Raw genomic sequence first — 24,357 nt, 5'->3', positions numbered from 1 at the left:
AAGGCAGGTGCGGTGGAAGCCACAGCAAATCCTCTGGGCATCCTGAAAACTTTGTTTTTGAGGGAAGATCTGATTTGGGGGAAAGGACAAAGAGGACTCCAGGGTATGATTTCCTCGGGTGACTGCTATGAAGGGGACAAGCTTCACAGATTTGTGTACATTCAGGAATCCATTGTAGGGGCACAAAAGGAAGAACTAAGAATAGGTGGACGTAGGAAGGTTGCCAGGGTATCAACTGTACATGAAAGAGAAACAGAAAGAAGCAGGGAAAGGTTTAGGAACATCCAGGTCTCCGGCAATGGGCTAAAAGAACAATACCCAAGTGAAGGAGTTGAACTGGATATCAAAACTGTGAGATACCGAACTAGATACCGAAAGGCAGAGAGGAGGCTAGGGGAACATTTAGCATCCCCTTCTTTTTACCTTTTTTTTTTTTAATGTTTATTTATTTATTTTAAAACTTTTCAATGTTTATTTTTGAGAGAGGGGGGCCCAGGAGGGTCAGAGAGAGGGAGAAACAGAATCCAAAACAGGCTCCAGGCTCTGAGCTCTGAGCTGTCACCACAGAGCCTGAGGAGGGACTTGAACTCAGGAACCGTGAGATCATGACCCGAGCCAAAGTTGGCCGTGAGCCACCTAGGCACTCCAGCATCTCTCTCTTAACCACAAAGTGGAAGCCAGGAAAGCCATCAGCCTAGAAGATAGGTAAGGACCAGGTCATGCTGGCCTGCCTGTCACCAGGTCTGGGGTAGCACTGTGAAGTGATAGGGGCCTCAAGAATGTCTGTACAATGTATAGAGAGTAGATGTGATTTTATTGAATGTTTGGACATTGGGTGTCTTACAGAATAAATTCTACTTAATGATGGGTCTAAGGCAGGCAGCTCCACCTAGAAAAATATTAGACCTGAAGAAAATTGTTCATGCACTAGACATTTCAAGTCCAGTGTATGACCATATCCTGGACCGTAAAACAAGTCCCAGTTAATATAAAATGATTGCAGTCATACAGACTATGTTCTCTGATTGCAGTGGAGCTAGATCAGAAATCAGTAACAAGATGTCTAGGAAAAATCCATAATTTGCAAATTAAGCAATATATTTCTAAACCCTCCATGGTCAAAGAAAAAAACAAAACCACCAGAGAAATCAGAAAGTATTCCAAACTGAATGATAATGAAAATACAGCTTTTCAAAAATCTGGGCAATGCAGCTAAGGCAATGCAGCTAAAGCAGTGCTTAGAGGAAAATTTATAGCTTTAACATGCTTATATTAGAAAAGAAAGGCTTAAAGTCAATGACCTAGTGTCTCACCTTAAGAAGCCAGAAAAAGAAGAGCAAAGTAAATCCAAAGTAAGTAGAAGGAAATAATACAGGTTAGAGCAAGCATCAATGGAATAGGAAAGAGAAACGATGAAAGAAAACAAACTCAGCCTCGTTTTATTTTTTTTTTAATTAAAAAATGTTTATTTTTGAGAGAGAGAGGCAGAGCACGAACAGGGATGGGCAGAGAGAGAGGGAGACACAGAATTCAAAGCAGGCTCCCGGCTCCCAGCTGTCAGCACAGAACCCTAACTGTTGAACTCCCCAACAGTGAGATCATGACCTGAGCTGAAGTCAGATGCTTAACCGACTGAACCACCTAGGCACCCTTCAGTCTGGTTTTATGACACATTTTCCCTCCCCTCTTCCTCTGGCCCCAGCTGACTGATTGAGACTCCATTTGGAGTGGGGAAAGAGTACAAAGTAGTAAGTTAATTACTTCCTTTAGAGTTCCGGGTGCTTTCATCTCACACCTGGAGAGAGCATTTTTGCCAGTAGGCGGCAGCATTGGCAACCTGAAAACCCGGACAGGTTGCGCTGCGGGTCGGCTTGTGGTCCAAGGCTCGCTGACAAGCTGAACGGTCGTCGTTTGGAGACAGGAGAGTCAACTCCGGAAAGCAAACCCCCACTGAAACTTAGAACAGGAAAAAATCTAGCGATGTCACAAAAACACCTGAAGCCTAAACGTCTGTGAAATCAAAGCTGGAAAAACGTGGCTTCTAAAATACTCTTTACTGGAGTATTGCAAATGGGCGTCTGAGGCTCAGAAAACTCCCCCCATTGCGTGTAAATCTGGGCCTCTGCGTCTCCTCATTACCTTATGGCTCGTAGTTTCCATCGGAGTCTCAAAATGGACAGGGACTTAACAATTAAGAACCCCTGCTACACCACTCAGTGATCACGCCGCAGTCTGGGCTGTACCTAAAGGTTGGTAAAGTGCACTCAGGGCTTGGATGGGAGGTGGCAGAGGCTGGGCACAGTGGCTGAGCTAGTGGCTTTGATAATTTTTTCTTCCTGAAGGCTCAATGCTGTGAATAAGGCTTTAGGGGCAGAAAGGGAGCAAGTCCGTTTTGCAGGCCTCCTATGTGTACCAAACAAGATGCTTTCCATAAATGTCCTCACTTAACCTTTGAAGGAGTCCTTTGAGTTTGGTGTTCACATCCTTAATATTATTCCCCAACCCCCTTAAGACGACACCTAATGGAGTGCTGGCTTTTGTGGTCCCGGATTTTAAGTGTATGCACACACAGACTATTCCCCTCTTTTAACAGACAAAACTTGTAGGCGATTTCTTTTGTTTAAATGAGCTTTCCTTTGAAAAATAGCCTGTCATTTGTTTCTTTGGTCTGTCTCTTGCAATCAAGAGCCACTCTCAGAACTGGCAGCATAAATACAGAGGTAAGGGTAGGAGCCAATGGGATCTGGGGGGAGGTTGGAAGACAGTGCTGGGACTTCACTTTCCCGTTCTGGCCGGCTCACGAGGTGGCCTGCGGCCCCGCCAGGGTTTGGGCGGGAGAAGCCTGGCCCCCGCTCCCGAGGCTGTCTCCGCGCGGGGCGGAGGGGCGGCGGGGTGGGGGGTGGGAGGTCAGGGCCTGGCCCCACGTGGCCGCCGCCGCCGCCCGCTCCCCGAGCCCCGCCCGGAGGCGGCCCCGCGAACTGCAGACGGAGCAGACGAGAGGCGCGAGGCTGCCGGCGAGCGCCCCCGGTCCCCCGAGCCCCGAGCGCCATGGTGGGCGCGCGGCTAGTCCGCAGCTCCGCGGCCGCCGGCTAACGGGCGGGGCGGCCACCGCTGCCTCACTCTGTCCCTCCGCGTGCGGGGCCTCCGAGCCGCCGTGGGGAGGATGAGTCCCTGGGGCTGGTTCCTGCTGCAGACCCTCTGCCTCCTGCCCACGGGCGCAGCCCCGCGGCGCGGCGCGCCTGCCTCAGCCAACTGCGAGCTCAAGCCCCAGGTAGGGCGCGCGTCGGGCGCGGGCGAGGCGGCTTCCCCGCACCTCCCCTGGGTGGTTACCTTCCCAAGCCTGCGAAGCACCGAGCCCTCGGATCCCGAGCCACCTCCCCCGTCCGCGCCTTTTTGCTGGCGCGTCCCGCCGCACCCCGGGGTCCCCTCTCTGGAGGGGGCGCAGTCCCTCGGCCGCGTGAGACCCTGTCCCCAGCTCTCGCCATTGGTCAGTGCAGCCGAAGGGAGTCCCGGCGGGGTGTCCCGGGTCTCTCCAGCCTGCTTCGCGGGCGTTCGGGGACCTTGGGTGGATGAGTCCGCTAAGACCGAGCGGTGCAGGAGGGACTTTGGCACATTTACTTTGCAAGTTTGTTCTGCCTTCTCATCCTTAGCGTTTAATTTCTCCTGCTCTTACCGAAATGGTAAGAGCGCCCTGCAGCTGCTTGCTTTAACCTTCGTAGAGTCAGTGCCTGAGTTAGAAGGGATTGGGGGGAGCTGAAGCCATCCCCCTTGTTTTTACCGATCTGGGAAATTGAGGCTCAGAGAGGGACATTTGTGCCCCAGGTCACAGAGCGCATTCGCGAAGTAGCCACATCTGACAGCCTCGCGTTCACGCACGGGCGCTTCCTTAGACATTCTCAGGGGCGTTTTGCAGGTGAGCGGAACCCAGCCGAGGGAGTCCCAGTGACCTGCCCCGGTCAACCTCACCCTATGGGAGCAGAAGCCGAGCAGAAATCGGACAGGTCTAGCGTCTGCGAGCCTGGCCCTCTTTCGAGACCAAGGTTTTCTTCTCCTGATCAGTTTTCTTATGCTCGAAAATTTCTGTCGTTCTGAAGTTCTTTTTCTGAGCTCCGTGGCGGTTGAATTTTTGAGTTTGTATTGGTGGGTCTGATTGCTGGGTCCCCGGAGCCGGGGAGGTGATCCTAGACCCGTCCTTCGGGTGGTCTGTGCGCCCTCGGACACCAGGGTCGCCCCACCTTCGGTGACACCTGCGCAGCATGCGGGGCTGTGTCACCTCTGGCTAGTGGTAATTTTATTCATCGTCCTAACCACAGGAAAGGAGAGGGTGACCTAATTGAGGCTTCCTGGTTCAGGGGGCTGACCGGGGAGCCACACTGATTTCCTTAAGGCATCCATCCTTCCCAGCTTTCCCTCGGCAAGCAGGAGGCGTGGTGGCTGGAGAGGGACGTCGGCACCAGGGAGAGTTTCCAACTCTTGCGTTGTGGCAGCGGCGCTCGTGTTATACAAAGCAGAAAGCCATCCTTTCCTATGAAAGCAAACGTTTTTCACTTTTACAAAATCCACTCCAAATTGTAGTGTGACGAGTGAGTCGTGATAAAGTCTCTGTTTCTCTTGACTCTTGAACTTGTCCTCATGGCCTTTTTATTCTCTCAGTTCTCCAACTTTTTGGTCTCAGCACCCCTCCACGTTTTAAAAAAGTACTAAGGACTCCAAAGAGCCCTTTATGTATGTGGGTTGACGGACACATTAGTGAGACACAGGAATACATAAGCACACGTGCCATTAACAGTCACAGCAGTGACGTTGGACACACCTGTAGCCTCTAGAAAATTCTATGTGCACACCTGTGAGAGAATGACAGCGAGAGAGGAAAATACCTTATTATTATTATTAAAAAAGTTCTGACTTTACAGACTGCTTTGAAGGGCTTTGCGGACACCTACAGGTCCCAGGACCACATTTTGAAAATCTCTGAACTATTCTGGGAGCAAGCGGTGTTATCCGGTGCCAAGGTCAGGTCAGTCAGTGGCAGGGCCATATGCTTGACCTGTGCTCTGGAGAGGGCACTGTGGGTGGGTGCCCCAGGAGGTTGTGGTCTTGAGATTGTAGAGTAAAGCTCTGGAATCCAGCCTCTAACCCACTAGGTAGCATTTTGTGTCCTGAGAGCTGGTTTCAACTTTCGTTAATCATTATAGAGAGATCTTCCACACTGGCCTGTAACATGCTTCTTCCCATACTTCCACCTGATCTTTGCTCAAATTCTTTCACAGAGACCCTTCCTGATTATCTATGAATGATTATGTCAAATCCCTGACCCACCTGCCCTCTTGCCTGCCTTTCCTGCTTTATTTCTCATTGTAGCACTCAACTGATAAAAATGTGTTTGCTGCGGCTCCCCTAGCCCCTGTAATCTTCATCGGGGTTGGAATTTTTGTCTGTTTGTTTTGCTGCTGCATCCCCAGTGCTTAGAAGAGTGCCTGGCCACCGTAGACGCTCAATAAATATTTCTCGGATGAAAAGTGTCACCTGGAGCCAACTGACTCCCTTTGGTATCCATTCTAGCTGGTCTGCTGAAGTGTACTTTAGGAAAAGTGCCATCACCACAGGTCGCGGGAGGCTGGGACGGGAGGAGCTAGCTGAGGGGTGCAGCCCTAAGGGACTTAGCCCACGTGACATAAGTTGTCACAGTGCTCCTTTGTTTCACTGCATGGATTACAGATGTGTGTGTTAAAATCTCCAGTGATTCGGGGCACCTGGGTGGCTCAGTCGGTTAAGCGGCCGACCTCGGCTCAGGTCATGATCTCACGGTCCGTGAGTTCGAGCCCCGCGTCGGGCTCTGTGCTGACAGCTCAGAGCCTGGAGCCTGTTTCAGATTCTGTGTCTCCCTCCCTCTCTGCCCCTCCTCTGTTCATGCTCTGTCTCTCTCTGTCTCAAAAATAAATAAATGTTAAAAAAAATTAAAAAAAAAGTCTCCAGTGATTCAACGGACAGAACTTGTAGCTTCTTGTGTCTGTCATCCATGGCCATCCATGCCTTTTTCTTTTAGGTTTAGAAGAGACATGTTGATAGTGTTTTTATTCTATTGAATCATAGTGTTAAATCACATGGCTTCATCCATCTGGTAGCACATGGTGGCCACAATTATGTTGAAATGAGATAGTAGAACAATTTTGTTCTTTTTCTGTTGTGGAGACAAGACAGCCCTACCCCTGAGGGTGTCAGTATAAGGGGGACCAGGGCAGTGGCACCCATATGACCGGTGTGGTGGCCTGGGGGCTGGTGGGCAAAGGCAATGTGAGAGCTCCTTGGCCGTAAGCCCTGAAGTCTTTTCTTTGAGCTTGTGTTCTACCCAAGGCCTGCCTGGTAGGGCACTGTCAGTGGTCGTCGGGGATGGTTGCTGGTGCAGAATGGGAGAGACAGTGTCTACTTGGTCAGAACAGAACTCTATTTGTTGAGGGAGCTATACAAGATGAGGAGCATTTCCTTCAGAACACTTTAAAACCCCTGGCTTGAAAAAGTGGAAAAGCCCCTCCCCCCCCGCCCATGTGTTACTTTGAAAAGACAGGATGGGGAAAGGTGGCAGTCTGAGGATTTAAAAACGTTGGTGTGGATCTATTTGGGCAGGTCCTGAGGCTAGGGAAGGGGAGCTGGACAGAGCCTCTGTAGATTCCGAGTCAGGGAGCACTCCTGTGCAGCTGTGCACCTACTAGGGTATTCATGGAGAAAGAAACTAGGAGACCAAGTAAAGTGTATTGCATGTTAAGGTCACATAATGTGATGTTTCAGACCCAGGGCTCAGGACCCAGTCTGCCTGGCTTCAAATCCACTTAGCCACTGCGGGACCTTGGGTATCATCATAAACCTCTCAAGGGCTCAGTTTCTGCACTTGGCAACGGCTAGCATCTTAATTAGTCGAGTATCTTCTTAGTGCCTTTCTTCCCATTTGCTCCTGAATGGGCAGGCTTTCGTCCCCACCGTGCCACTAAATTGTTCTTGCTTTGGCCCCAGTGTCTTCAGTGTTGTTCCGTCCAGAGACCAGTTCTCAAAGCCTTGACTCATTTGGCTCATCAGCCACGCTGAACCCCTTGCTCACATTGTCCTCCTTGAAGCACTGTCTTTGGTTGGCTTCCTACTCTTGATTTGCCAGCGACCTCGATGACCACATCTCTCATTCTCTTTTGCTGGCTGCTCTTCTTTCCCTTGACTTCGCAAGGTTAGATTATTTCTAGACCTTTTCCCTCCTAAATTACACCAGGCTCCTTGGAGATCTCATTCAGTCCCATGGCTTTAAATAACACATCTAAATGGTGACAGTACCTTGTTTTTAACCTCTGGCACAGGCCTCTCCCAAAGTCCAGATTCATGCATCCGTCTACCAGCTCGACCTCCCCACTTGGTTGTCTGCTTCACATCTCGACTCAGCAGAGCCCAGGCCAGACTTCCAACCTTCCCCTCTGATCCCGTTTCATCTGCTCTCTCCTCTATCTTGGTTGATGGCAACTTTGTCCTTTGAATTAACCATCTCATCAGCAAGTCCCATTAGCTCTAGCTTCCAGATTATATCCAGAACATGATCACATCTCAGTTCTGTCACAACCACTATGTTCTCATGCTTGGATTGTTTTGGTAACTTCCTGACTGACTTTCTTTCATTTGCCCTCATCCCTCTCTAGTCTGTTCGTCACGGTCGCCAGGGTGACCGTGTTCAGGATCAGCTCACACTGCCCCTCTCACAAATACCTGCCCTAACTCTGGTGTGGCCTGGCCTTGCTCACCACTCTGACCTCTCCTCCTGCTTTCCTTTTCCTTCATCCTGCTGCAGTTCTGATGATGTCCTCGCTAACACCTTTCTGCTTCAGGGCCTTTGCACTGCTGTTCCCTCCTCTTGGAGGGAAGGCTCTTCTCTCAGATAGATATCCCCCTGATTTGCACTCTTACCTCTTTCACAGCAAGATAAATCTCCTACCAGATGTTCAGTGATTTTGTTTATTTATTGAGAGAGAGAGAGAGAGAGAGAGAGAGAGAGAGGAAGCATGCACATGAGCGCGAGAGGGGCAGAGAAAGAGGGAGAGAGAGAATCCCAAGCAGGCTCCATGCTGTTAGCACAGAGCCCGATGTGGGGCTCGAACTCACGAAACCATGAGACCGTGACCTGAGCTGAAAGCAAGCGTTGGAGGCGTAACTGACTGAGCCACCCAGGTGCCCCCATCCAGTGATTTTCTGATCACCGTATTTAAGACTGAATATCTCCTCTGCCAGTACTCCCTGCTCATGTTCTCCACAACAGATATCATGGACATACCCGAGACAGGTACCTGTTTTTCACTCACCGTTGTATTTCTAGTGCCCTAGAATGCCCCAGTGCCTCATGCCTACAACAGTGGCTGGCATGTATAAGCACAGCCTAAAGAATTGTGGAACGTGTGCACGTTGAACGCATGTCGTAGGAGCATTCATATGTAATGCTTAGATCGTCTCTGGCGCACAGTGAATATGTGATAACAGCCGCTGTTCTTAGTGTCCTTACTGTTATTACATGGCTGGATGCCAGCACCTGAGTCTTGTTTGTTTGCTTTTAATTTTTTTTAATGTTTATTTATTTATTAAAATTTTTTTTGACATTTATTTATTATTGAGAGACAGAAAGAGACAGAGCATGAGCATGGGAGGGGCAGAGAGAGAGGGAAGCACAGAATTGGAAGCAGGCTCCAGGCTCTGAGCTGTTAGCACAGAGCCCGATGCGGGGCTCGAACTCACAGACCGCGAGATCATGACCTGAGCCAAAGTCGGCCGCTTAACCGACTGAGCCACCCAGACACCCCTGTTTGTTTTTTAAATATGAGCTGTTTTCAGCAAAAAGATCATACAGCAACTCTATTTCTAGACTAGTACTAATTGAAAAGGCAGCAATAAATAAATAAATAAATAAATAAATAAATAAATAAAAATGGATACATATAGTTGAATAGATTTTGTTTAAAGAGAAGTGTAGGTATTTTGAGGTAGGATGAGACTTTAGGGAGACTAAAGGCAGTGGGTAAAAACAGAGCAAAACCAAACCAAAATGAAACCACGCCTTCCACTCTGCCTACCCCCCAATCTCAGCCGTGATCTTGCAGTATGGACTGGATTTTCCTGGGAATATATTTATTTAATATCAAAAGCTCCTAGCAGATGAAAATGAGTTAGGTGTCCATGGTTTTAATAATAACATTTTAGCTCTTGACTGTGTCTCCTGGTTGGAAAGTGGGTATACGTCCTTTGGGAGGCGCTGTAACTTGTGTGAGCAGATCCATTGTATAGGTTTGTGGTGCCCAGACATATCACCATTCAGGGCCCTTCAGTTATCGTTTCTTCCCAATAAAGTGAACAAATAAACCAAACTCCAAACTAAACCTCTACCTGGAAGGCTGCCTCTACCAAAGCAGTTACATTTATAGGTAATTATTTTGTTATCAATTTTTTTTTTATTTGAGAGAGAGAGAGAGAGAGAGAGCGAGCACAAGCCAGGGAGAGGGGCAGAGAGAGAGAGAGAGGGAGAAGCAGGTTTCACGTTCAGCTCATAGCCCAATGTGGGGCTCAATACAGGGCTCGACTTGGGGCTTGATCCTACAACCCTGGGATCGTGACCTGAGCTGAAATCAAGAGTTGGATGTTCAGCCAACTGAGCCACCCAGGTGCCCTTTGTTACCCGTTTTAAATGAACCAAAGCCATAACGGTCAGTCTTGGCTTTTGATTAGCATCTAGTTAACCAGTGTTTTTCTACTGGCTTGATGTAATTCTAACAGTGAGACACTGGACTGCTTAATTAGTTTTGGCAGCCATTGTTTTAGATGTAGAGTTTCCATTTGGCTTTTTGATGTGCTTAAATAACCCTGGGACATTCGTTACTCCATAAGCAGATGCCTGAGGGTTGGCTGGAGACCCTGGACACGATTCCTCTCCTAATATTAATTCAATCATTAATAGGTATTAGAAATACATTCTTTCTCTCATTTCTTCATTCATTTAACAATTACCTGCCTAGTTTGTTTATTCCCATAACCTATGACAAGTACTGTTATCTAACTCCTAAAGATGAAGAAATTGAGGTACAGAGAAATGAAGTGGCTTTTAAATATCTCGGTGGGGTAGCTGAAATAGAAGCAGAATTTAGGCTTCTTTCACCCATTTGTGTGTTTTTAAAAAGGTGGGTGTGGGAGTAGAACTGTAACTTAAATACTTAAAAAAATTCTTTTTAATGTTTACTTATTTTTGAGAGATAGAAAGAGAGAGAGAGAGCACAGCAGGGGAGGGGCAGAGAGAGGAAGACAGAGGATCCAAAGCGGGCCCCTCACTGACAGCAGAGAGCTCAATGGGGGGCCTGAACTCACGAACCATGAGATCGTGACTAGAGCCAAAGTTGGATGCCTAACCGACCGAGCCACCCAGGCACCCCGCAATTTAAATACTTAACAAAAAACAAGGTCACAGGCTGGGGACTAGTGAGATATGTTCTGTTTGGCTTGCATGGTGTATAAGAAAATGGAGGTTCCATTTTCCAATTGGAATATTTTATTTAAACTCGGGATTTCTAGTTGCTTTTGAAAAGCCCATTCTGGAGCACCGGGCCTATTCCCATGTGGCTCAGGCTGCTTATAGCCAATCGCCTTTATCCAGAGCTGTGAGCTCATTTGCTACTGATCTTCCCTGCCCCCCGCCCATTATCTCACCCCAGGCCTTGTGTTTACCTGTCCACTTCTGCCTTCTGGGTGGTCAGAAGGTGGCAGGGGAATGGGAGGAGAAGAGGTTGAAGACTGTGAGAATGGGGAATGGGGCCCCTGCATCAACCAGCTCTCATCTGTCTTAGTTTTTGAGATTCTGTGTAACATATCATTTGAAGACAAGTTGCTATAGCTTCAACAATGAACATACAAATGCAAACACACCTGATCCTCATTGTTTGCAGATTTCACATTTGTGAATTAGGCTACTTTCTAAAATTGATCAATAACCCCAATGCCTGTGGCACTTTCATGGGCAGACATGTGCCTGATGCACACACTGCCAGCTGAGGTGGAATAAATTGATACAGTGCTCTGTTTCAGCTCTCAAACAAGTAACGAGTGAGTAAGTGTCCTTTTGGTGATCTACTTAATGCTATATATTTTTTTTTTTTTTTTGCATTTTTGTGGTGATCTCTCTGTTTAAAATAACCAGGCATAGATAGTATTGAGTGTTCCTAAGCACAAGGAGGCTGTGACGTGCCTCAGGGAGAAAATGTATGTGTTAGATGAGCTTCGTTCAGGCATGAGTTGTCATGCTGTTGGCTGTGAGTTTAATGTCAGTGAATCAGCAACATGTATTAAATAAGGTGTTTTTCAACAGAGCACATACAAAACAAGGTTATGCATTTATTTGTTGATGAACATTTTGTGACCAGAGGCTTGTAGGAACCTAACCCTTGGATTTCTTCTAGGAGCAGTGCTTCATTGTTTGGTACTTCAGTGTTTGTGATGACTTTGTAGAACATAACGGTGACAATAACGAAAACTGATTGTGAGCTGAAACTCCACAGTACAGGAGAACATCGTACTTAAAAGACTGCTGAAATTAAAGCCTTTTGTAAAGGGAATGTATTCCATTTCTTTTCTGTAAACCTGGATTTTCACATTTCTGGGTTGCTTGGTTCATGGTTCACTTCATATCTGACCTTACGACTTGAAGTCCTCGAGGGCTGCCCTGTGCCCTTCTTTGTCCAGGGTCTGTTACTAAACAGACACTTCCTAAATGCCTGCTGTTGAAACTGAGCTACTCAGGGGCAAAGGGCACGATGGCTTGGCCTCGGGTGGATGTGTACCACTGCTCAGCCTGGAAAACCACTGGGAGAGAATGGGCAGCCGTGGAGAGCCACTGCTTTTGGGAATGTTGGATTTGAGATCTGAAGAAGCAGACACAATCAGTCTGCCTGCCCAGGAGGCAACAGTGTCTCCTCAGGTGTCCCCTCATCGGTACCAGCTGTGTCCTCAGAATCCCTTGAGAGTCCCCGCCTTATCTCCTGCCCCGTTCATTGCTAGGGCAAACATAAAGACTGCTATTGCTTTTTCAACTTTAATCAACACTTTGGGGGGACAAAGGGAAAAGGCTGCATCGAGGACTCCTGCTGCTGGCAGGTGAATCTACCTGGACTCCAAAGTCTAAATCATACTTTGATCATTTTCCTCTCGCAGTGTGACTTGTCTCTCCCGTTCGTTTTCTCCTCTCAGCTTTCTGACTCTACATATCATGACTTAAGGGCCTTTCTTTTCCCTTCAGCAGAGTGAATTGAATTCCTTCTTGTGGACCATAAAGCGAGACCCGCCATCTTACTTCTTTGGCACGATCCACGTTCCATACACCCGGGTTTGGGACTTTATCCCGGACAACTCCAAGGAGGCTTTTCAGCAGAGCAGCATTGTGTACTTTGAGCTGGACCTCACGGACCCCTACACTATCTCGGCCCTCACCAGCTGTCAGATGCTGCCGCAGGGCGAGAACCTCCAGGACGTGCTCCCCAGGGACATCTACTGCCGCCTCAAGCGCCACCTAGAGTACGTCAAGCTCATGATGCCCTCGTGGATGACCCCAGACCAGCGTGGCAAGGGGCTCTATGCGGACTACCTCTTCAACGCCATCGCGGGGAACTGGGAGCGGAAGAGGCCCGTCTGGGTGATGCTCATGGTCAACTCCCTGACCGAAGTGGACATTAAGTCCCGTGGAGTGCCTGTCTTAGACCTGTATCTTGCCCAGGAGGCTGAGCGGCTGAGGAAACAGACTGGGGCCGTGGAAAAGGTGGAAGAGCAGTGCCATCCACTGAATGGGCTGAACTTTTCACAGGTAAGACTCTCTTTGCAAGAAGGACTTGGCATTTGATTGTGTGTGAGTTCACTGACTTATAATATAGGAGATGGTTCAGAAGGACAGTTGATCTGAAACTTGTCTTTGCTCAAGAATGTTATTCAGAGGATTAAAAAATAAGCCATAGAGTCAGTTATATTGTTTGTGTGTGTGTTACTGAGAGAGAAGAGGGTTTTTTTCTTGTCATCCCAAAAAGTATTGACATACCTTTGTCACTTGTTTTAATTCAGGTCATTCATTAAGAAACTGCTTTGATGGGCATTGAGGAGGGCCCATGTTGGGATGAGCCCTGGGTGTTGTATGTAAGCAACGAATCACGGGCATCTACCCCCAAAACCAAGAGCACACCGTATACACTGTATGCTAGCCAATTTGACAATAAATTATTAAAAAAAAAAAAAGAAGCTGCTTTGAGGGGCACCTGGGTGGCTCAGTCGGGTAAGCACCCGACTCTTAATTCCAGCTCAGGCCATGGTCTTGTGATCTGTGAGTTCAAGTCCTGTATGGGGCTCTGCACTGACAGTGTGGAGCCTACTTGGGACTGTCTCTCTCCCTCTCTCTCTGCCCCTCCCCCCTCTCAAAATAAATAAACTTAAAAAAATCTATTTTTTTAAAGTTTATTTTTAGTGTGTGTGTGTGTGTGTGTGTGTGTGTGTGTGAGAGAGAGAGAGAGAGAGAGAGAGAGAGAGGAGAGAAAGGGACAGAGAGAGAGAGAGAGAGAATCCCAAGCAAGCTCTGTACTGTCAGTGCAGAGTCTGATGCGGGGCTCGAGCCACCCAAGTGCCCCTAAAAAATCCATCCTTATTTATTTATTTTTTAAAAAGAAGCCGCATTGAGAGTATGTGGACAATGTGAATGTCAGACTGACTATCACAGGGTATGGCCTGGTTTGAAAATAATACTGGGCATGGCTGTTTTAGGTCACATTGGTCCCTTTGAGATCATTGCTGTCCCTGTTCAGGACCCTCCCCCCAGGGTATTCCTTTTGTAAGGCAGAATTATATTCCTGTTTTCTGTCGTTTATAGCCTCTCCCTCAGGACATTGGAATTTAGATTCATATTCAAGAAGTTCTTCATTTCTCATAAGACAAGTAGCACTTTATTAAAGTGCCATTGTTTAATCGTTTTGGTGAAATTTGTTGTTGATGTTTTATAGCAGATTAGATACTTCTGGGGACAAATGAGAATTTTGCAATATGAAATAAGTATTTTTTACTTAAAAAAATTTTTAATTGAAGTATAGTTGACATATAGTATTACATTAGTTTCAGGTATACAACATAGTGATTCGACAATTATATATATTACTAAATGTTCACCCCAATAAGTATGGTTACCATGTGACCATACAAAGTTGTTACAATATTATTGACCATATTGAAATAAGTATTCTTGTTTTGCAGATATTCTCAGTGGTTGGCCTTGGGATGTTGGTCCTCAGAATAAAAGGACTTAGCAGATCTAGGTCTTTAGGAGATCTAGGTCTTAGCAGATCTTGAAATGCTGAACTTGGGTTGTTACTTAAAGAACTAAAGGACATTCAACAGCCTAAAAATAGTGTTCCTGAATTGATAATAAAATTTGTAGGGAATTTAACTTACCTTGCTAAGAGTATATATTAAAAAATACTCAGGTACTAAAATATAGTATTTGTTTGGCACACTGAGATTTATAGACAAGATAAGGGACCAGTAATTGTCTGCATCTATCTCCTGGGGGAGTTTTCTCACATTATTTTGGAAACCTAAGAAGCTGATATTCTAACTTTTTCAATGATTGCATTTATTATTATTTTAAAAGTTTATTTATTTATTTTGGGGGTGCCTGGGTGGCTCCGTTGGTTAAGCATCAGAATTCAGCTCAGGTCATGATCTCCTGGTTGGTGAGTTCGAGCCCCACATTGGGCTCCATGCTGACAGTGTGAAGCCTGCTTGGGATTCTCACTTTCTCCTCTCTCTCTGCCACTCCCCTTCTCATGCTTTCTTTCCCCTCAAAATAAATAAATAAACAAGTTTTAAAAAGTTTATTTATTTATTTTATTTATTTTTACATTTATTTATTTTTGATAGAGAGAGACAGAGCACAAGTGGGGGAGAGGCAGAGAGAGGAGACAGAGAATCCGAAGCAGGCTCCAGGCTCTGAGCTGTCAGCACAGAGCCTGATGTGGGGCTGGAACTCCCAAACCGCGAGATCATGACCTGAGCCGAAGTCGGATGCTTAACTGACTGAGCCACCCAGGAGCCCTATTATTCATTTTGAGAGAGGGAGAGTGTGAGCAGAGGAGGGGCAAAGAACTGCGAGGGAGAGAGAGAGAGAGACAGAGAGAGAAAGAAAGAGAGAGAGAATCCCAAGCAGGTTCCATGATGTCAGTGGAGAGCCAGACAAGGGGTCAACGTCACCAACCGTGAGATCATGACCTGAGCCGATATCAAAAGTCGTATGCTTAACCAACCAAGCCATCCAGGCGCCCAATGTCTGAACTTAATACAATGTTTTGTAAAAGGATAGTGCTTTGATCTAAAGTCTTATTGATTTTGACCATACAAGTTTGGAATCTATGACCATTTTTGCTTGGGCTTAAGCCCTCTTTCAAACTTCAAACTGGGAGGGGAAAAGGCTTGGCGGTAAATATATATGTGCCTGGCAGATAATATATCTCAAGATACCCTCAAAGGTATCTTTGAGGGAAGGTGTGTAGCACCATCTCTTAAGATAATACATTTGAGAGATATTTTAGGGCCTGTAGTTATATACTAGAGTCATTTTGATTTCATAACACCTTCTTAACGTTCAGGTAGGTATTTAGTATTTATAAACTAATTTTTTTATAAGAACTTAAGGTTAAGCTAGTGAGGTTAAAGTTGTTTAAATTTAGGAGGAAAAATTATGACATTCCTAAAACTTTTTTTTTTTTTTGGTTGGGGGGTGTGTAACTTCCTGTGTTTCATTTATAAACAGTAAAATACAACCTTAGTGAACAGATCAATGACACTTGACATATTCCTATATCCACTACTCAGATCGATTTATTGAACATTTCCATCACCCCAGAAAGTTAGTATCAAGTTTTTCCTGCAGCATAACTATACAGAAAAGTGAACATGCTGAATTTTCACAAACACAGTCATGTGCCCAGCACTCAGGGCCAGGGCGGGAAACAGCAGCACTGGCTCCCCCGAAGCCCCTTGACCCTGATGTCTACTCCTCCCCCACGCACCCGCAACCAGTCCCAGAACCATTGTTCTGAAAGTCCTTGAGCATAAATTAGTTTGACTGTTTCAGAATTTCACATACATGGAATTACGCAGTATGCTTCCTTTAGAGGGCTTGGCTTCTTTCGCTTAGCAATACCCTTGTGATTCACCATGTTGGTTGCTGTGTGTAGTTAGTTGTCCATTGTTCATTCTCGCTTCTGTGTGGAATTGAAGATTTCCAGCAGAGGCTTTGGGGTGGAGCCTGCTGGAGTCTCCCTTCTCAGTAAGTCCAGAGAACAGTAAGATCATCTGCATTCAATTTCATAGAAGACGAGCCTAACTCATTCCCTTGTTCCATTTCTTCTGCCCCATTTGAGGAGTGGTTGGTTCCTTCCTCCTTGTTCTCTGTAGCTCTGAAGAAGGACGTTGGTGCCTGACTACAAGGTGAGAACCAGGCCCGCAGGCTCCTGAGCTACCTCTCCAACAAGCTGCCAGGAAGATGCAGAGGAGAGTGGGTCTTCCTTGAGGCCTGGGAGGAGCCCTGTGGGCCTCAGCTTCAGAGCTCCCACCCTCCTCTTGGATTGTAGGGTAGAGGCAGCTGGAGACTGAGGCAAGGCTGAGGCTGGAGCGCTGTTCTGTGGGAGAAGCAGTGAACCCAGAGCCAGATGTGCTGGGGTGAGAATTCCTGCACCATCACCAGCATGTGACTTTATGCTGTCCCCTTAACTTCTCTGAACCTTGTTTTCTCATCTTTAAATGGGGATAATAATATTTGCCCTCCCATCCCGTTTGTCAGAAGCAAATAAAACAGTAAATTGGAAAATCATAAATACTATACAGATATAGAGGGAGAGAACCAACATGCAATGCCTTCTGTGAGCCAGGCCTCATTGGTAATATTGCATTTAATCTTCAGAACTTTACAGGATGGGTAGTGTCATCCTTGTTTTATGGATGAGAAAACTGAAGCTTAGTGGGATTAAGAGACTTGCCCATGATTACATAGCTAACAGATGGAGGAATTTGGGTTTGATTCCAGAAATGTGGAAGGTCATGGTGACTTTGAGTCTCCAACAGGTGTGGTGGTCAGTGTGAGACTCTGGGGTTTGGGGTAGCAGTGGAGGATTCTGGACTTCCATTGTCTAACTCATTAACAACTGGCCACCTGAGGCTCACTTTTGAGCACTTGAAATATGTCTGTGACTGAGGAAGTGAATTAAAGTTTAAAAACTGATAATTGATTCAATTATTGTTCTAATAATTGTGTTTGGAACAACTTGGGCATGTGGATCTCCTTTCTCGACTATAAGTTTTATGAAAATGAACTACAGATCAAGCGTTTTTGATGAAAATTTAGTGTCCAAATTGAGATGTCAGTTGAGTGGAAGATATGTAACAGATTCTGAAGACTAAGTATGGCTAAAGAATGAATAACTTTTTCTATTGATTACAGGCTGAAATGATACTACTTTGGATGTAAAGTATTTCTTTTTTAATGCAGCTGCTGGAAAATTTAAAATTAGATATGTGGTTCACACTATCTTTCTGTTGGACAGCGTTGATCCAGACTGATTCTGGATGAGTGTGTCTGAGGGCTGATCCACTTGGAGGTCATGCTGCCTATGATGGGTCCCGTGGCTGTTCCTTTGCCTGCGTACCTAGTCAGGACTCGACACTGGGGAGCTTCTAAATGCCTATGGCTGCCCCTTCTAGTGTAACTGGCCTGGGGTCAGCTTTTTTCTATTGACTTGTGATGCTCTGTGTTTTTAGCGTATCAATGCAGACACATACGTACACACGTACCCACGCACATATGCACGTACCTTCTGTTTCTGCACTTTCTATTTTGTTCCATGGATCTGTTTGCTTGTTTCTGTATCAATATCACATTCTTAGTGACTGGATTTATTATTATTTTTTTTATTTTTTTTATTTTTTTATTTTTTCCAACATTTATTTATTTTTGGGACAGAGAGAGACAGAGCATGAACGGGGGAGGGGCAGAGAGAGAGGGAGACACAGAATCGGAAACAGGCTCCAGGCTCCGAGCCATCAGCCCAGAGCCCGACGCGGGGCTCGAACTCACGGACCGCGAGATCGTGACCTGGCTGAAGTCGGACGCTTAACCGACTGCGCCACCCAGGCGCCCCCTTAGTGACTGGATTTAAATATTTGATAATGATGTCACTTTCTTTAATGGTTTTTAAAATCATTTCGATTATGATTTTTTAACTTCCAGATCAATATGGGAAGAACTGACATTTTTCCTCATGTTAAGTCAACTAATCCGTGGACATGCTATCCTTTCCATTTGTCTGATTATATTTTAATCTTTTCTTATTTTGTAGAATTCTTGATTTAGATTTTGCTCAAGTCATAAGTTTATGCATTATGTTTAATAAAAATTTTGCTGGTGTAAAGACTCTCTTTGCAATATATTTTCTATCTGGTTACTAAGTTTTATATCAGTTTAACTACTGAGTTGAAATCGTGTATTCTAACAATGGTAGTTGATCCTCTTGCTTTCATAGTGACCAGAAATAGAATTGATAAATAATTATTTTGTCTCCACCTTTCTGTAGTTGGTCTCGTTTCTTTTTCTTGCCTTGATGTGTTGGTTAGGATACCTAGGACAGCATTAGGTAGTAGTAATAAAAAAGGGCATTCTTTCTTTCTCTAACTTGAAGGAGAATGGCTTTACTATTTCACCATTAAATATGATGCTGGTAGTTGATTAGTCTTTCTGATGTGAATGAAATGTCCTTTCTGTTTTACTAGAATTTTATCAGAAGCACTTGTTATTAGTGGAAGCAGTTTTTGAGTTTGATTAAGATCTTTTTTTTGTCTGATTTTTTAAAAAATTGAGATGTAATTGACATGTGACAACAGTTTCAGATGTATGACATAATGATTCAATGTTTGTAAGCACTGTGAAACGATCACAATAAGTCTAATTAACATCTGTCATCGTACATAGTTACAAACCTTTTTTTCTTGTGATAAGGACTTTTAAGATCTGTTCTCTTAGCAACCTTCAGTGATGTCTTGATCTTATGGCTTTCTTTGTTCCTCTATCTATAGACTTATCCCTGTCCAGCTGGCCCTAAACTTCAAATACCAGGGTGTGAGTTTACTAGGAGTTATTCTCTTAAGCCACCCGTTCCTATATTCATTTAGTCAACACATCCATTGATTTCCTGCTGAGCATGGTGCCATATAAAAAGAGTAAGATGTAATCTGGTTGTTGCTTCCCAGAACTTGAGGTCTTTATGATACAGGCGATCAGCTTCTCGAGGCAGGATTCATCACTGTTTTCCTAGGACTCAGCACCATAGCCTGCCTTTAGTAGATGCTTAGTAAGCTTCTGTGTGGAAAATGACCGAAGTCCTCTCTCTGTTCTAGATCCTTTTACTTTTCCTACTTCTCCCCCTTCACCTCTCCCTTACTACCTGAGAGCTAATTGTTCCCTTCAGCGATCTGGATTTGGCATAAGGGAAAGGATGCTTCCTTCCTGTCCGTGGATTTGCTCTTGCCATCTCAGGGCAGATGCCTGCTTCCCGTTTCAGTATGGAGTCAGGTTACGATGCCTGTTCTTGTTCACCCAGAGTTTGTGTCTGCTTGGTGTTAGCAGCTGCACTGCCATTCCTTATGTGCAGAAAGCAATTGAACTTGCAGCCGGAGGCTTAGTGATGCAGGGCTCACCTGTGAGTCCTCTCCCTTCCTTCCCAGCTGCAGAGGTGGGTTCACATTAGAGACTTAAAGAATTCCCTAGAGAAATGATCTTTCTAAATCCTATTTCCACAGCCACACACCACCAGGCATCTGTGCACAAGCTGTAGGCATAGGGTGCTGTCTGTCTGCTTCCTTTGAGGGACTGACCAGAACAAATCTGTCTGACCACAGGATTCTTCTGCCCACTTCCCAGTGATGGACTGGATGTCACTGTGGACTGGGGTGGGAATTCGGGACAGCCCCAGTCTTCTCAGCATTGGAGTCTGTCCCCTGGGACCTGGCCACATCTGTGTTTGGGGTCTGAGTCACGGAATCCAAGAGTTAATATGAGCCAAGCCCGTAGGTCCAGGTTTGCCCTCTGCTTCCACATGTAAAGCCTGCATCTTTGAGCTTTTCGTATCCCAACATACTGAAGTTAGTTGAATGTAAAAGTCTGTTGCAAACCCCAGAGTGCTCTTCAGATGATGCGTAAGCATTCTAATGATCTGAATTGCTGTTGTACAGAATCATTTCTGTTACTGTTTACTCTTGCCAATAGATGGCACTAACATATTTCATATTTGCCTCTTCACCTGTCACTTCTGCTGTCCCTTTCAGTAGTAGGTGTCACTGCTGGTTTTTGCCCTGTACCCCTAGGACCCTAACAACTCGCTTTGCTAAAAAGCCTTTCTTCCCCCCCTGCACCTCCCCCCCAAAAAAGTGAAACCTTAAACAATGGTTTGGGCCCAGTGGTTTTTCAAGTCTTATGAAAAAGTGCATTTCTTGAGTCACAGTTTTGGGGTGTTGGGAAGATGGGGATTTTTCTTCTTTGGAGCAAGTTCTCTTTAGGTGGATCAGTTACAGGGTGCCTGGATGGCTCAGTTGGTTAATCATCTGACTCTTGATTTCAGCCCAAGTCATGATCTCACAGTTGTAAGATCGAGCCCCCAGTTGGGCTCTGTGCTGGGTGTAGAGCGTGCTTAAGATTCTCTCTCTCTCTCTCTCTCTCTCAAAAAAAAAAAAAATAGATGGATCAGTTACCTAATAGAAGAAACCATGGCTCTAGGATGGGGCTCTGTCCCAGGCAGGGCAGAGTGATGGAGGCAGCCCCTGGCAGGGCAGATTTCTAGAAAGATGCCATCCATGTGTCTCCATCTCAGGCTATTAAGGGCCAGGTGGATGTAGGAGAGGTATGAGCTGGGGAGGCGCTTGCTGGTCTGAGAAAGCCTCCTGAGGATGTAGGGTCAACATTCCTTAGGAGGGTGTGGACCCGCCAGGGCTAGGATAGCCCAATCCTAGGAAAGCCTGGGGATACCTTGTTTTGTACTTTGTAGGCCTCTCCACAGGTCTCTGTGCCCAGAGGCCACGGCAAGAGTGCCATGGTGCATCAGCAAGCAGAGGCCCCGCTGGGGTCACTTTCCTGTTGGAATAAACCTGGTGTAGGGCCAGGGGTCTTGTAGAGACTAGGCAGGGCTGGCCTGGGCTCCCCAGTTTCCTGTTTTCTCCCCCTAAGTACTAACCAAGCCCAACCCCGCTTAGCTTCTGAGATCAGATGAGATCGGGCGTCTTCAGGGTGGTATGGCTGTAGACTCTGGTTTTCTAACCCAGTTCTGCTGAGTGCTAACACCTGCCAGATTCACAGGTCTGATTTGCTGAGGGAGTTCCTGCTGCCTAGTCATAAACCGCAATAAAAGCAGATGGTCTCATCTTTGAAACTGATCATGATAATGATGGGTGACTTTCCTGCATTTTCCATAATCGAAATGGAATGTGCTTGGACTGGCATGTTGGAGGGGCTCATGAGTGGTTATAGGATAATAGGTGGGCTACTGCTGAACATGTCAGTGAGGCCAATGCGAGGCAGTGAACTTGTAGATACCGTGGCCAAAATGGGATACAACATGAGTGTATGCTAATTACTTTAAAAATTAAATACAGCCTTTCTGTGTCAAGACCAGCATGTTAAATTCACATTATGTCCAGTCTTTTGTGCTTGTGAGATAAATCAGTCTTTTGCTTTTTTACATTCTTTTCCCAATTCTGTTCTGTAATATTTTCACGTTCTTATGCATAGCTGGGCGAAGTGCTGTAGTTGCTGTAAATGCCCTAGGAGCCTGTGACATCTAGTCCCTGAGTCACCCTTGTGCCTGCTTGCACACAGGGCATCAGCATAGCCATTGTGACGGGCATGGTCTTCAAACATTTGAAGTCCAGGCTGGGCCATTAGCTCTCCCGGGCAGGGATCTTCCATGGCATTTCTTCACCTTGGCCATTTACTGGCCATTTAGTAAAGTCTCCCTTTACTTCCTTATTTCTGAACCAGGAATAGGAAATTGAATCAACTGTGTACCTTATGGCTGGCTGTGATTTTCACGAACTTCCAGATGCAGTTTCCACCTGGGAGCAGGCCTGCTCAGGATTTGAGTCTTTTTTTTTTTTTTTTTTTTTTTTTATGGCTAGTCTTTATTTGGGACACACTTCTTTCAGCACTCAGCATACTCAGTGTGGGTTGGGCACTCTGTTTCTTGTTTTAGGGACCCAGAGACAAAGCTGGTGGTGATCCTGCCATCCCCTGGCTCTGGGCTGCTTCTCTAAAGTCCAAAGTGAACTTTAGAAAAATTAGGTATTTTTGTACATTTGCATGGATACCGCATGTACTCCTGGGGTTCTGGCCTCAGCCGGCTCTGACCCTGCTCTGCTGCCTTTGGAGTCCTAAGAGAAGCACTTCAAGGCATGCTGCAGCCTTATTTTGGCCCCCTGTCCCTGCCTCCTGACTGGGAGCAGGGAACCCCTTTGACACCCAAGCAGCAAGTTCTTCCGTGGCGGATCAGCTCCAGGACACCCCTAGACTCTAGGGATGACCCCAGCATGCCACTCAGAGAGTGTGAGCCCTGTCCCTCCTCCAGAGTCCACCTCCCAACAGGGCTGGGTCAGGCAGTCTACCCTGCTTGGAGGAGATGGGGGAAGGAGGAGGGGAAGGAGCTGGGTGGAACCGGACAGACTCTTCCCCGGGATGACCCAAGGAGCCAGTCGAAGTCTCCGTATGATGAGGTACTCTGTGGCCCAGCGATGGAGCGAGGCTGCCCTGGATTCTGGAGGTGGACGTTGGCGGCATCGTGTAATGCCACACCTTGGACACTATGGCACTTCTCTGCTTTTCCTATATGCCTCCTGCCACGTTTTGTGCTGTCCTTCCTCCCCACACTCTTCCATGAGGCCCTTCCTTTCTATTCATGGTCAGTCAGGCCTTGAAAGGGACCGAGTGGGGCTTTGGTGGCAGCCTCAGCAAAGGCTGTGGAATCATAAAACGTGGATGACCACACGAGAGAGCTGAGGGGTCTCATTACCCCATCCCCGCGTCCTCTGCATGTACCCTGGTATGTTGGGGGCCCCACTGAAGTCCCAGACAGCACAGAGTGTCCCCAGATCTGTCCCTTCCCTGAGAAGTCAGTCAGCAGCACCCCACGAGGGTATTCTCTTCAGTGATAAGCAACCTTGCCCACCCAACATACCTGCTAAGAGCAGAGGCTCACCTGGAAGGGAGTAGGGAGGGGGCATGGGGCAGAAACGAGTCTGCAGTATCCCTTGAAGTATTAGAGTATCATTGACTATATTCCTTATGCTGTGCTCTTCATCCCCAATGACTTATTCATTCCATAATGGGAAGCCTGTATCTCCCATTCCCCTTCACCCATTTTGTACATCTTCCCCTCACACCTTTCCTCTGGCAACCATCAGTTTGTTTTCTGTTAGATGTCCTGGCTCTTGGTAGGTAACCATCTAAAAAATGAACACACTGTGTCGTACAAATAGGACTTAGCTGTGAGGCAGGCAGGTCACCAGGGCTACCTGTTCCTACTACTCATGTAGCATGTTCAGGCCAAACTAGTGCCTCTCAGAGTGGGGCCCTGGGCCAGTAGCATCGGCATCATTAGGAACTTGTCGGTAATGCAACATTTCGGGCCCCATCCCAGATTCCTGAACTGGAAACTCTGGGGCTGAGGCTCAACAATCTGTTGTCTAACCAGCCCTTCAGGCGATTCCGATCCACACTCAAGTTTGAGAACCTCCGTTTCTGTTCTTGGTCACCATTCTGGTCCGTATTCTTGAATCGCCTCTGGAAGTTACCTCAGGTTGCAAAAGACTCCTTTTCTCCTGAGGTAACTGGGCAATTGCTCATTTGCTACCTTGTGGCAGCTGTTGAATGATCAGGTTTATGGTGATTTAATTTTTACAGTGGTATTTAGCTTTCCATGTGTTTATCTCATGTCCTGAACTCGCACAGAAACTCCTAGAGAGCAAGGATCTTGATTTACCTTTTTTAAAATATATATTTATTTATTGATTTGAGAGAGCACAAGTTGGGGAGGGGCAGAGAGAGGGAGAGAGAGAGAATCCCAAGGAGAATCTGCACTGTTAGCATAGAACCCGACGCGGGGCTTGATCTCACGAACCACGAGATCATGACTTGAACCGAAACCAAGAGTTGGACACTTAACTGGCTGAGCCACCCAGGTGCCCATGGCTTACCTTTTTTAAATGAGTCTAGCTCAGCGTCTTCCAGTGACAGTTGCT

At 46.4% G+C, this 24,357-nt stretch overlaps 1 protein-coding gene across 1 annotated transcript in view; it reads left to right on the top strand.

The window, feature by feature from the left end:
- Window positions 1-11,872: 11,872 nt before the first annotated feature.
- TRABD2A (TraB domain containing 2A) overlaps window positions 11,873-24,357 on the top strand; it is a 45,616-nt gene continuing 33,131 nt past the window's right edge. Inside the window, exons 1-2 of the mRNA XM_030311803.1 lie at window positions 11,873-12,058; window positions 12,296-12,856. Of these exons, the coding sequence (XP_030167663.1) occupies window positions 11,873-12,058; window positions 12,296-12,856 (747 nt within the window). The remainder of the gene's footprint in view (window positions 12,059-12,295; window positions 12,857-24,357) is intronic.

This window comes from Lynx canadensis, chromosome A3 (genome assembly GCF_007474595.2).
Source record: "Lynx canadensis isolate LIC74 chromosome A3, mLynCan4.pri.v2, whole genome shotgun sequence".
Classification (NCBI taxonomy): domain Eukaryota; kingdom Metazoa; phylum Chordata; class Mammalia; order Carnivora; family Felidae; genus Lynx; species Lynx canadensis.
This window is presented reverse-complemented; position numbering and strand designations above follow the sequence as displayed.